The sequence below is a fragment of the Poecilia latipinna genome, unplaced genomic scaffold (assembly GCF_001443285.1).
Source record: "Poecilia latipinna isolate Pla-1442-1.1 unplaced genomic scaffold, P_latipinna-1.0 Scaffold53, whole genome shotgun sequence".
In the NCBI taxonomy this organism is placed as follows: Eukaryota; Metazoa; Chordata; class Actinopteri; order Cyprinodontiformes; family Poeciliidae; genus Poecilia; species Poecilia latipinna.
This window is the reverse complement of record NW_015112669.1, coordinates 634,092-648,417: the sequence shown is the minus strand read 5'-3', so window position 1 is coordinate 648,417 and position 14,326 is coordinate 634,092. Positions and strand designations below refer to the sequence as shown.

Below are 14,326 nucleotides of genomic sequence, written 5' to 3'. Positions count from 1 at the left end.
TTAAATATGATGATAACAGAGGAAAACAGGTTTTGCATGAGAGGCTGATTGGTATTAGGTTGGAGTTAGAATGAATCCTTTGTGCATAACCTGAGACAAAATGTGAAAAGCTGGAATTTGGTTAAATCAAACAAATATTTGTGTGTTCTTAAGTAAAAAAAAAAAAAAAGTGCCATTTTAACAGTCCGCATACGAAACCTGAAATACTTACTTTCGGATTTCAGAAAAGAAGATATAAACTGAGACTTGTTACAGAAAAAAAATATATATTATGGATTATATTAACCCCAAACGAAACTCCCAACAACACTGACAGTTTTAAAGTCAGGTATTTGTGTATCCTTGGCAACCTGGTATGTTAAAGTATTGATTTTAGATCTTTTTTTAGGTGAAAATAATCTGCTCTATATGAATCTCTACAGCAAACGCCTTTCCTTAAGCAGCGTGGCAGCATTCTGGGGTCTCAGCCAAGCTGAACACAAAGATGTCATTGAATCATAGCCACAGTAGTTACCTTTATACAACACCACCTGTGTTTTACAGAGAGATATGGTCTGAGGCATGCACACACATATAGCATTCTGCAAAAAAAAAACACCCCCACATATATTTCTGAAGATTGAATAAATGTTGGTTCTAAATTTTCGTGAAAAATATGATGACCTTAATTTTGCCAGCAAATACAAACCAAACTTAGATAGACAAAATTTCTCAAAGAGCTCATAATGTAGTTTAACAGCTTAATCTCTTGTTTAGGCAGCATGGTGACAAAAATAACATGTTATTAGAAAAGAGGCTTCAACTAAAGCCTCTCATTCACCAGGAGGTAGGAAAACTTTGGCTGGTGCGAGGAAAATAACACTGAACTACTGAAAAGCCATCTGAGGTAAGTGATGTTTCATAGTGTTTCCTATAAACATAATACATTATTATATTTTGTCATTTATAGATCAAGTTCACATGTATTTTCATAAATTACTGCAAAACCCTTAGTAACATTTTTAAAGTTCTGAGTATTATCATATACATACACCTGGGAGCATACTGTATGAATGCTCCTCATAGACACAAGGAACTGCTGTTTCACTTTACCTGAGTAAGATTTCTAAACTACTAAAACACGCCCCATCTGATCAAATGAGACCTTAGCTGTCTACTCTAGTTTCAATTATAATATTAGTAAATATTTGTGAATATATGATGAATGTCCCAATCTGATTCTAAATATCAATAATCAGGATAGGAGCCCGAGACTGAACTCTGATAGACATAATGATGTAATTTTATGTCAGTTGCACCCCCAGCAAAATGTGCAGATGTGTTTGCATGGGTTCATTTTTAAACATTTTTGTCTGTTTTGTATTGCCTGCAAAATTGTTGTACATTATACATTAATCTGTCCAGCAAATTAATTTGTTAAATGTTTTACAATTATATTAACGATTAAAGAGAAGCTGAGTTGGCTGCAGTGGCTCTCCGTCTGTGTCATTATGGGCCATGTTTATGAAGGATGTCGGTTTGTATGTTTTAATTTCAAACAAAACGCAGTTCACTGGAACTGCACAAAGTTATTATCCTCAAGCCATATAATAAAAAAAAACAGAGGAATCATGTTAAGATAATCTTATCGCTACAGAAAGGATGTCAACATAAAAACATTGTCATCAGAAGCAAGATTTCAATGTATTGAATTATGTTAGATTTTTAAAAACATGAGATAAAAGCTACTAGATAAAACTATTTCAAAAACATTGAAGCAATTTTCCAATTTAAGCCTTTGTTCAGGTTGCTGTAGGATCCAGAACATTTGTGGTACATGAGTTAAGTTAAACACAATCATTTCAATGGATTGTTTTCATTCACTTTGAAAAGGGAGTTGACAGTCATTTATGCTGATTTTATTAAAAGTAATGACGCTTCAGATTGGGACCCTGTATTGGCAATTGACTACTTAGATTGGTATTTGTGACATCCTAGCAATGTAAGGATGTCCCAGCCACAGTTGCCAGTATTTTACTGTAAATTAGTTTTTTTTTTTTTTTTTTTTTTTTTTTACAGTGTACTGCAGAGGCTATTCCAATATCAATATCACACTTTTGTTTATCTCTGAAAATGTTATCATCTTAACCTAAAACCACACATCCCATACAGTAACCACTGAAAAATGCTGACTTATCTGATATTTGACTAAAAAAATACCATGCCACAAAGTTTGAGAAACTGGCATCTGAGTGAATACAGCGTGCATAAATTGTTGGTAAGATTAGGCACATGGTTAACATGGTTAACATGGTGCTTGGTGTTTTGGTTTATATGTATGTATTTGTTATATATTTTTTTTATTGGAGCTGTGCAAAATTTTTTCAATCCTGCCCAGCTTCTTTCTACATGTAGCTTGAATGTTCTCCTTATGAATGTACAGGTTCTCCCTAGTTTCCTCTCAGAGGACAAAGCCATGCAAACTAAGTTGTTTGGTCTCAAGAATTGCCTTTCAGGTATGAGTTTTTCTGTGAATGATATTGTTTGTCTCTGTCTTCCTCTGATGAACTGCCAAGCTTTGCAGGATGCACCCCCACCTCATTCCCTGTACCAGTCTTTGTAGAAACTCCACTTGATTATGAAAATTGTTTATCCTCAAGCAAACTGATGGACTTATTACTCAGTGTCTTTTCATCATCCACAAATCTGTACCCAAACAGCTTCATGGCGGGACCGCACACCTTCTGCACAACCTGAACCAGCGTAAAGGGAATGCTAGTCCTCCATTTCTCCGCCTGCTCCGAAGAGTTCTTCTGTGTGGAATATATTCCGCTGGCTTCCTCTGTAGTCTGTGTGTTCCTGAGGATCCACTCCCTTGCTCGGGAGCTGAAAGGTATCCCTGCAAACTTGTACATCTCCTCGGCCTTCTGCATTGGGTACCGAGCAATATCCTCATAACGCACCAACATGTAGCGTCCCTTTAGCCATTGGGGCTTGCTAAGTCCCAATTCTGCAGATGTCATAACTTGATCACAGTTTCCTTTTAGCCTCTTCACCTCCTCGTCGTTTTCAGGCACCTGTCCGTCCTGCGCCCAGGCTTTCCATGTCTGGTATTTTGAGGGAAAGGCCACCATGCGTGAAACCAAGATGGCCCGTGGATCTCGAACCAGCTGGATAATGGCGACGTTCAGGTGGGGGTCCTCCACCAAGGGCTGCAGTGTGTCCAACTGTCGCACACGGACAGCCTTGATGGCATGGTGTTGCTTGGAGAGGCAGGACTCAGATGCGAGAGTCAAGTTCAGTGGTCCACACTGGCGAATCTTGCAGTGATACCTAAAACAATACATACTTTCATCAGACAAATGTGTTTCAGAGAGTTGGTTCTGAGTTTTTACAGGCCATTTAAGCCATAGAAAAGAAGTTTACTAAATGTAACCAAAAAGTGTTTGTTAGTTTAAGACCATCTTGAAAGAATAAGTTCAAGGAAAGTATTGCTTTTGTAAAGCACTGTAAATAGATTGATCCATCCATCCATCCACAGTGCAGCCTATATAATTACTAGAACCTTTATAAAATTCAATTTAAAAAGAGGCATTAACAACACAAAATATTTCAGATCCCTTGTTCTCCCATTCTGTAGCTTCAAAGTTGGTTTGGTAGTATTTGGACAGTACCTCTCAAAAACATCTTTGAGCACGGGAGTACAAACAGGTTCTTCGCAGAGAGCTAAACTTGACTCTCTGCGGAAAAGATCAGGGGTGACGTGGTTCTGCGGTGATGGAGAGATGAACTTTTCAAGGGGAGAGAAATCACAGAGGAACAGCGCCTGGAGGATGTCCCCGTAGATTCCTGGCAAAGCCGTCGAATTGTTCACCTCTGCTGCTGTGGCCAACAGGCGCTCAACGTGCCACAGAGGCTCAAACAAATAAAACATGGTCTCTCCGTGTTGATTGAAAAACTCCCCCACGAACGATGATCCTGTCCGTGTGCTAGCCATGAGCAACACATGCTTGCGACCACTGCTGCTTCTTTTTACATTTATGTCGCCCGTTTCATCCACTTCGTTCTTTTCTGGGAGATTTGTTTGGTTGTTTTTTGAGGCGGGTTGTTGGCCGAGCAGCACTTTTAGAACATCCACATAATCTTTGGACTCTGTATTGTTGTCATTCTGAGGAGTCTTTGGAGTTTGCTGTGGTATCTGCCTCTGGATCAGCTTATCCGAGACCCTGGTAAAGAAAATAGATAATTGAGCATGAAATATTAAAATGTATGAAACATTATTTGTCTCAATATAACCACAAACGTCCATGTAATTTAATTTTTAATCGGAATTTAGTCGGATAAACCAACAACCAATGCAAAGCAGTAAGAAGTAACGCATGACCCTAGACAGTTAGCTTCTGATAAATACTCTCCTTGCCACACTTATCAGTTTATCCCCATGATGATAGTTGTGGTTGTTTCTCTTAAATGAATAATCAGATAACAGACACTTTGGAGTTGCACCCATCAATCAGCCGAAGATGAAGATTAAGCAATTTTCTCTTCATCAACTTTCATTGGTGATTAGTTGTTCGATTACTGAAAAATTGTTTTCTCCAATTCATTAAATGCATCAAAACTAAGAACCTCCATCTTTTATTGCATCAGCCAACAGCATGTTTCTTTATGCATTTTTTAGAATTTAGTAAAACTCAGTTAAAGTTAGAGGCATGTTCTTGAACCAATAAGGACAGTCTTCTCGGAATCAGCCAAAAGCTAAAATGACAGCAAAGATATCAAAACAGTTAAGATTTGTAAGAGCTAGTAAAAGCCTGATTTCTGCATCTCTAAACTTTCTACATATAATTAAACACAAAGTTCAACAATGGGGTGTTGACAACATAATTGGCAGGTCAACAGCAAACCTGAAAAATCCAGACTTTTCAAGACTGCGGCAACCTTGACAAATGGTTTTTTCAGCATGTGATGCTGCAGTGTGTAGTAAGAATTACAAAACAGTAAAAAGATATTTTAACTTCCAGGTCAGATTTGAATGGGTTAAGTAATACTCAGCAGTCACTGGACCCTGATAGTGTGGTATGCTGGTATGCAGACATGGCTGCACAACCCAGCAGGAGTTATAAAAAGGGGGGTAGATTCAGATCTAAGAACTAGGTACTAACTTTTATATTAAAAAAAAGTTTACATTTTTCTAGCATGGAATATTAGAGCTGACAAATACCAACCAGCAATGTTATCAAACCAGGTAGGCCTCACAAAAATAACCAATAATGGTTTCATTTTCAAAAAAAAAAATGTAGCTGACACAATGCAATAAAGGAGGATATCATTCATAGAATCACAGGGATAAACATTGCAGTGTTTTAGTTTACAGTAATTTCATAATAATGGTGAAAATAATTTGAATCTTTACTGAGATCTGCACATTTGACACTACTGTACTTTGTGTGTAGATATTCTGGTTGTAATGTAATAGGATTCTGACAAAATTACTATCTTGCAGATATCTAAGGGATGTGTACGTGTACAAACATGTGGTTTACCGCCACAGTTCAGACGATTGAGAAATAAGGCACACCTGTTTTCTGTTTCAGTCACAGTTTCTTGGTTTGAGGAGGATATTAAATTCTCACGCACATGACACTTCTAACTGATGGCATCATGTGCAGATTTCACAGAGGCCCTGATGCATTTAGATTTATGTAGAAAACTTAAGCTTTATCTGCTTAAAGACAACGTAAAACAGTCCAATAATGTGGAAACAAGAGAAGCTATAGTTGATGGTTACAAAACGTCAAAAGGAAAAGATATGAAGGGGAAGAAATGGGCCTTTTATTAATGAAGGTAAAAACCCAAAATGACTTTTTGGAGAAGTAAAAATGGAATTGTATTTTTTATCTTACTAGACTCAACCATTTTTCTTGAAATTATGAAATTGCAGTAGGTTTTTTTTTTTTTTTTTTTTACCTTGATAGGATATTGCTTTCTTTTTCGATGATGACCAGGGCCACAATGCAGATGAAGATGACTGCATACTTAGTCCTCATTCTTGAGTCCTGGTTTTGGAACTGGAGCTCGAGAGTCTAGTTCTTGTTTTGGTTGTAGGCCGTCATGTAGCGACTAGTGATTCATTCTGCAACATATTGAAGGTATGCTGATTAATCGGACAAAGATCATAACTGTCTTATATTCCCTTGATCTGTTTTGATTAGTAATTAACAGACTAAATACAAAAAAAAAATCTTTTTTTTTAAATTCAATAAATGCACTAAGAAATCCAAGCATTTATGGTTTATGTTTATATTAACTGACAAACATTTGGGACATACTACTGGTTTTATAATCTTATTAAACTATCTGATACTGCAATGTGCCATATTTCAATCATATGATTGTTTTTTTTTTATTAGTGTACATTTGATTCACTGTGTATTTCTAGAATTTAATTGAAAACATGCTTCATAGAAGAACAAGTCATAGAAATCGGATTTGTTGTGAATTGGTGCACTATGCATAAGCTGAATTTAATAACTGCAAAATGGCATCTTTTGCTCCAAATCCATTGCATCGTTCCAATGAATACCTATATTATGTTTCCTTTCTGTGAAAAATGGTCTAAAATGTCTAGGTAGTTATCTCCAACATTTTTTTAAGTAAAGACTAAACCCAGGCTGTAATAAAGACATGACTCAACAACCTTGCAGGTAGTTGATTTTGTTCAAATCTTGAAGAACCAGTTGTTTTGAATAATGTTCCCACGGTTGAGAAATGTTATATTCTGACAGGAAAATTATGCCCTGAATCTAAAAGTAGTCCAACCTTTGTAGTAAATCATTTCTATTGCAGTATAAAAAGATATTGACAGACTTAGTCCTGCCAAGACAGCTAATAAGACACCCACAATTTTCCAGTAGTTTCTTAGTAGCTGAGAGGTCTTTAACTCTGTTATCCAGTATCCCTAAATGAGTTAACCTCAGCCATCAGAGTGCCGGTGAAACGTTTGAGCAGACACTTCTACACGAGTCACTGTAGTGCATCTGAGTATCTGTTCAAGCAGAAACGCGTATTACTGTTTCTTCTCTCTCTACAAATTGCATCAATGGCTGCCTTCTGAGCTGCTGTCAATTATCATTTCTGAAAGCTTTCAGTTCAAAGGGTTTTTGAAGACTTTGAGTGACTGTTTCAAATTGTACACATGAAATAAAGAATGTGATTTTATTTAAAACCTCTTGATTCATTTTGGATGTTATGGCACTGCTATATTGACCAGCAACCACCATGTGAATGTGGCGTCTGTGTTGCTCAATATCATGCAGTCGTCGAGGGGGAGGGGGCGTCCGCTATGTAAATGCGGGTTGATGACTGACTACTTTTTATACTGTTCTGTCTGAAAAAAAAAAAAAAAAAAAAAAAAAAAAAAAAAAAAAAAAAAGATTAAAATTGAATCTAGTTTAGTCTATGTGAAATACTGGTTTGTTGTAAAAAATTATCCTTCTGCTTTCCCTTAACCATAGATCTATATTCAGTACATTAAGACGAGTATACATTCCACTCATGACTGCTACAGAAGAAGTAGAAGTTATGCAGGTTTTAGCAATATTTAACATCTCAAACGCTTGATATGCGAACTATTTTTTATTACAAGCTTTCTGTCCGAGGCTGTCGCGCTTCGTGTTTTATTTTCGACCAGCTCTCTCATTCATTTCCTGTCAGAAAAAACACACACACACACACACACACACACACGGGACTTTTTTTTTCTCTTTCTGTTTTTTTAGGTAGCGCATTTAACAAACCTTCAGTAGTGCTGTCCGCGGCAGTCGAGTAACACGTCACTGGTCCTGCGCAAATTCCCGTCTCTTCGACGCATCCTGCAGCTTTGTCTTCTCTGTGGCGCACACACTGCCTCATTGTATTGCATGTGTTGGTGGGACGCGGGCTGCTCTCCTCTGCCGGATGCAGAGCGTCGGCACCGACAAGAATCTACCACCAGGCCAAATAAAGAGAGAGGAAGGTGGAGCGATGAAGCCAAAAATACCTCTGATTTTCACCTGAGGTATTAGGCAAAACGCGGCAATGCCTCCGAGAGCTTGCTTGCACATTTATGTGTCTAGAAATATATTTAAATAATCATTTTAATTTCTAAACGTAAAGAATCGTAGAGCCGAAATCAAATTTTTACTTACGCTGTATAAAAGCACGTGACTTTTATTTCACTGTCTTGTCGAACTAAATTTTGGGTATGTTTCGAATTGAAGGATAAATTATAAAATACAGCACAATGGATGAAAGAATAGTGAACTTACCTAATTTATTCTTGAGTATGTTTTTTTTTTTTTTTTTTTTTTTTTTCCTGGCCAAAGAAAATGTTAAAAATACTTTTTTCCCCTAACTTCTGAGGAGTCAAATGGTGAGGTTCCTCCCTGTGAAGAGGTCTGTAGAAAAGGGTGTCAAACTTCCCCCCAGAAAATCACGTGACAAATTTAAATACTGTTATTGCTTCTCTTGGGGTCTCATCTCTCTTTCAGTGCACTACATTGTAAAATTGGAGGGAAGGGCTTCGAGTGATTTGTTGCCAAATGGCAACATTATACCATAGAGGGTTAAAGCAAGGCTGTTTATTCATTTACTTCCACAATAGCATGATGATATTTTTGACCCACTTTATGACAGAAGGTGTTACTGAGGATGGCTTGCAGGTCTTGCTCGGATATCCGCTCACATTTCAGGGTTTTGTAATAGCAACTCTTAGATGTGTAAACTCCTGTTCCTGAGCCTTTTCTTGCTCCTGGCTTTTATTTGCTACTTGCCTTAATTGGTATGCATTATGAAGTTTCTCTTTTGTGTTTAGGTTTCTGTTTCAGTTAGGCAGACAGACACCATAGTTAAGTTGTTTGAGGTCGAAACCACACAAAGAATTTTTCATAAAGCACATCTCAGCAACAAAACAGTTCAAAGTGCTATTGTGTAATAGTGCTGTAGTTGGTTTCTTTCTTTAAAAGGGGTCCATTTCTCTTCAGGTGTTGTTTTGTTTATCACAAGGACTTGCAATAAGCTAATGGGGTGATTTAATCAATTAGTTTAACTGGCATTAACCATAATGTTTGGAATGGCTTTAAAGTGTATCAAATCGATCTGTTTGTTACATGAATGAATGTGAATAAGACTGTTGGCAGTAGATATGATAATTTGTTTTTCTATAAAGTGGAATGTTATATCTCCATAGATTGTCACAACATAAGCCAAGCACACATCCTGAAAGTGACTCAGAGTCTTCACTTACTTAATGTAGCACAAACGTCTCCAGTCTGTTGAAAGCGGCAATATTACTGTGATTACAGATTACTAACTACCAAGCTTGTTATTAGAAATACCTTTAGCAAGAAATTACCTTCATAGTGCATAAACAGCCTTGGACCACTTGGAGGCAGCAGAGTAAAGTAAAATTATTCAGAGACAACTTGAGCCTTATTTGAACCCTAGAAGGCTTTGATGTATGCCTACGTAAGAGAGTGTAGAGCAACTATGCTTCTTAGCGATGAGTCAGTATTCTGAGTCATCGCAAATAGGAAAGATTATGTTATTCTTAACTGACCTGCTTGTAGGTGTGAAGTGAAAGGAAGCTTTTGCCTTCTTTTTCCCTTTCCTTGAATAGAAAACTTTATTTTATCCATTTATAGACTATATATAAACTGATGTATGCAATTGCTTTTGAATATATCTGTATGATTGGATTTACTCTTTTTGTAAAGTGCGCTAAGGTGATATTTGTTGCCCCTCCAGCAAGTTGTGGGTCTTTCTCATGACCCCTTTCTAATGGGACATGCCCAGAAAACTGCCAAAGGGAGACCCTGAATGGATCCTGATTAGGTGCCCAATTAACTCAACTTACTCCTTCTCATACAGAGTCGGAGCAGCAGCCCACAAAATTCTTGTGTTTGGCATTCAGGTATCCTTCTTAAAAGCCACTAAGATACCCCACACTCCCACAATACCCCCCCACGCCAAAGGACACAGGTGTAAGTCCTCTCCAGATCCACAAACCACATATAAACTGGAGAAGCGTTTTCACTTCACTGCGTCCAACATCTTCAGGAATTACACAAGGGCAAAGATGTGGCCCACTATTTCACAGCGATGGTCTTTCCAGGCTCAACAATTTAGATAATCTGTTTTTTTTTTGTTTTTTTTTAAATCAGCAATGCATTCCTTGTGGTTTCGTTGCTCAGGGTGATGTCAGCCTACCCATGGCGTACCATCTTGTCTTGTCTTGGTTAAATCCCACTAATCTTATTGTAGTTTTGCCTGGAATGACAATGCAATACTCACTGGAGTTTTCTTGGAAGATAATAAATGTAGACAAGGGTTGTGACATTTCACTATCATGACCAATATGGATAAAAACACTATACCAATTACACTATACCTGTTTTTATGCCTTTTTTTGTAATTGCATGATGAGGTTGAGGCATAAACTGAAGAACTGAAGAGCTGTGTAATCAAGGTTAGTCAGGAGGAACATTCCATAAAACTAATGAGAGAAACTCGTGGAAGGATACCTAAAACAAGTCACACAGTTTAAAACAAATTTGGACCAAATCCATAAGAAATCGAAGTAAACTTATAAATTTGAAAGAAAAAAAAGTATTTAAGCTATCATCTCCCTCTTTGCTCTGGTTTTTGTCTCATAAAAAATATTTTTGTTAGTGCCAGTACATTTAAAGATGTCTTAAAATACAAGAAAACTATCTCTTTTACATCCCTTCAGAAGTGATATGCCAACACACTGTCACCACAATCCCACTCTAGGTTTGCACTGATATTTTTACAACACAATACGGCTTCAAAAATACTCATATCTTAAATCATCACTTGGTCGTTGTGTGACAGAAAAAAGTATTTGAACTTTTACTACAGTGGATTGCCACAATTTTGTCACTAGGGGGCAGCAGCGTAACTCAATCACAACTTGAATTTGAATATCTGCAAGCAATGCAATGTACCTTAGTAATTATTCCAATTCATTCACCAATATTTTTACCTCTCTCCTATGAACTAGCATATTATACTACTTTTTCAAATGGGAAAATTTAAGTGTGACACTATGTTGAAGAAGACATGAAGAACAAATTAACAAATTGGATAGAGATGGGTAGTGATGGGAGCTAGTGCTGAGAACTCCCGCAATCGGGTGCATGTTTTTGCAATTTGTGTACAGGGAAGTTCCTGTCTGGAACTAGCGGGAAAACGTTTTGCCATGGCACGAATCCGACCCCGGTGATAATTTAGCTGTTCAACTTATTCCTCCTGGGCTGATTTTTGTCAGCCTGTTGTTAATTTTCTGAAATATTATTTTGCAGAATATTTCCTCCAATATATATGGAGATGACTTTTGGAAAATGTGAGAAGACTTTTGTGTCCTTTTCAGTCAGTAATGGGTTTGGAAGCCATTTATGGTATTAATGCTCACTCACTTTCTTTGTTTTGAATCAAGAAAACTAATCTTAATTGAGGCCTACTCTGCTTCAGGTAGGTTACTCTGTAACCTCTACAAAAAGTAACGGAGTAACTTCGGTGGGCTTCTTACTTATTTCATTGTTTTCTTCATTTGTAGATAATGGTTCATACTGTGGCTAACTGCAGTCCCAAAGCTTTCAAAATAAATGACTGAATGTTAATAACTTTATTTTATGTTTTCTAATATCCTTGAATTGTGGCATTAACGTGTTCCTTTTTGAGATCGTTTACCCACTTAATATTTTTAGGTGGGTTTCATTCAAGTGATTTCATGAGATTACAGGTCTCCCCATTGGGTGTTGTGAAATTGAACTGATTGATTACAGTCAAATTTATGATTGAATAATTGCTTTTTCCCATAGGAGCCACATTGAGCTGCATAGCGGTTTCTATTAATAACTGAAGTTATCATTCAAAAGCTGTGGCTCGTGTTGATCAGGTTGTTTTTGTCCCATCAGACATTTAGAAACGATCTCAATTATGTGAGCGTGAGAAAAAACTGAGAAAATATTTTTTACTGCATCTTTATTTGGCAAAACGAAACAACAGTTTAAACCTGTTGCAATTGGATTGTATCTGTTCATTTGTGTAAATCACCATGCTGCTACACTATTTGCTGAGATTCTAGAGATAAAAGTACACATCTGTAAAAAAAAAAAAACATGGTCTAAGCAGATAAAATACTACAAGAGTGAGTGCAATGGACTTGGATCATATTAGCTCTTCATTGGGCAGCTGCTAATAATCGTCTCAGTTCATCTGAGTTGATGATGACTTGTCCCGAAGTGGTTTGTCATATCTTTTAGGATTTTGTATGATTTAAAACTGTGTATTCACTCTGCTTTAGCACTCTGGGACTTATGAACATAAAAGGCTGCTAACCTACAGTGTGTTCTGCATGCAGAGATTAAAGACATGACCTAGTTTTAGAGTGAACCGGGACTAAAAGCGGACTTCTGCCCTTGGCAAAATGCACAAGAGATTATCAATAATAATCCAAAATGCTGGAAGCTGAATTGGGCATCTTGCAAACAGGTGTTCATACAAACAGAGGGATTCAATACCAAGACTGGCACGATTCATATGATCTGATGTGTTTTCTGTGCATGCTTGGTAAATCGTGTTCTGCCAGGTAAACTCTATTCAAACAGCAATGATAAACAATAATTCATTTTTCAATATGCTTTTATTCACTCCTAAAATCTCTAGACTAAAGACAAGCCAGAACAAATATCTCTTTTTCTTTCTTTAACATACCATGATATCACAAGTCTGGCATTCCTTATGAAATGAAAATCCTTCCTTTAAAGCATGTGGTTAGGATAGTTTTATTTTTATCTTTGGGAAACTTGTTGCCTAAAATGTCTTTCATGTCTTATAAACTGCTTAGTTGTAATTTACGTGATTACATCAACTTTTTTTTTTTTTTTTTTTTGCCCTCATGTTTTAGAGGCACATAAACAACTTTGAGCCAAACTAGTGCAACTTGAAGCTCTTCTTGTTAACATAGCTTCCTGATGAGCAGCCAGGAACGGCTAATGTAATCTTACACAGCACACCAAAATAGGAAAAGATATTTTCCCATATGTTTTTTTTTTCTATGCAAGAAATTGAATCTGCTTGGGGTTCTTTGGTTACTTTAATTTTAGTTACCCAGCTCTATTTGTGTAAAGGTGTGTATTTTTTGTTTCATTTTTGTAAAATTATTAATTATGTTCAAAAATCTCAAAACCAAGTTCACGCCTTATAACATGATATGATTTCATTTAATCTCTTTGCATTTACCTCATTGTGAATGAAAAGTGCTCTATAGGTAAAGACTGGCTGGCTGATGTTTCCTCAGCTGTTCACATGTGAAGGAAAATCCCATTACAATCCATTGCTTCCTCCTCTGGTACTTTTGATTTCTTGAAATTTGTTTGTTTCCATGTTGCGTCTAAACCTTTTAAAGTTAGCATATCCTTAAGGTCCATCTGGTGAATTGTGCTATCAGCCAGTGGATGAACACAAATCCTTCAGCGTACACTGCATCTAGGGAAAGACCGTGCTAGCCAATCTCTATCAAGGACATTAATCTAAATCTAGTGTTTCACATGCAGCCATATGCTGTAAAGATAAATATCACTCTTAAGTTTCTTTTCAGGGCAGGGTAATGACTCCGTCACCAAGAGGACAAGAGATCAGCATGTGCTGCACTGATTCCAGTCACAGGATTAGAAACTAAGAAGATGACTAAAGACGAGCAGCGACCTTTCTTTCAAACATTTATTTAAACTCATCCTTGAAAATACATTACAAATATGTATGTCCATTTACTGTCACATTTTATATTTGTTATTTATTTTTATTTTTTTTTAGTTGAATCATTTTTATAATTTAAATATAAAAGTTTAGCTGAGTTTAAAAACAGGAAGAGATCTGAAAAGAAAAAAAAGTTCACTACTTGCTTGGGAAAATAAACAGTTGCACACACTTGCTGCATTTCCACCAATGTTGTTCACATGACCACACTTTGTATGCTAATTGGGCTCTGCGTTCACGTTTGATGGAGTCTGTTTTCAACATGGAGGGTCTGTGCATTACAAGATGAAGAGAGATTAGAGCACAGTGGGTTAATCTTCAGGCTTGCCATCTGCCGATACCAGGAGAGCAAAACCTGAAGGTGCAGCCTCAACGTTACCAACGGCACACAGATGCAGGTTAACAGGTGATTGGTTTTGTCAAAGCTGTTAGAGGTCTTGGTGAGCAGGTGTTTGAAAACGCTGTCAAAATGTGAGAACTGTGAACAACTTGGTGGGGATTTGCGAGCTTACAGAAGTTCAGATCA

General features: G+C 37.0%; 1 protein-coding gene across 1 annotated transcript; it reads right to left on the bottom strand.

Moving 5' to 3' along the window:
- Positions 1 to 379: 379 nt before the first annotated feature.
- LOC106959826 (carbohydrate sulfotransferase 3-like) lies at positions 380 to 8,414 on the bottom strand. Its single transcript, XM_015052617.1, has 5 exons — positions 8,289 to 8,414; positions 7,779 to 7,965; positions 5,950 to 6,115; positions 3,654 to 4,205; positions 380 to 3,312 (listed from the first exon to the last, which is right to left on the bottom strand). The coding sequence occupies exons 3-5, from the start codon at positions 6,027 to 6,029 to the stop codon at positions 2,616 to 2,618; spliced, it is 1,329 nt and encodes a 442-aa protein (XP_014908103.1). The 5' UTR covers positions 6,030 to 6,115; positions 7,779 to 7,965; positions 8,289 to 8,414; the 3' UTR covers positions 380 to 2,615.
- Positions 8,415 to 14,326: the final 5,912 nt, after the last annotated feature.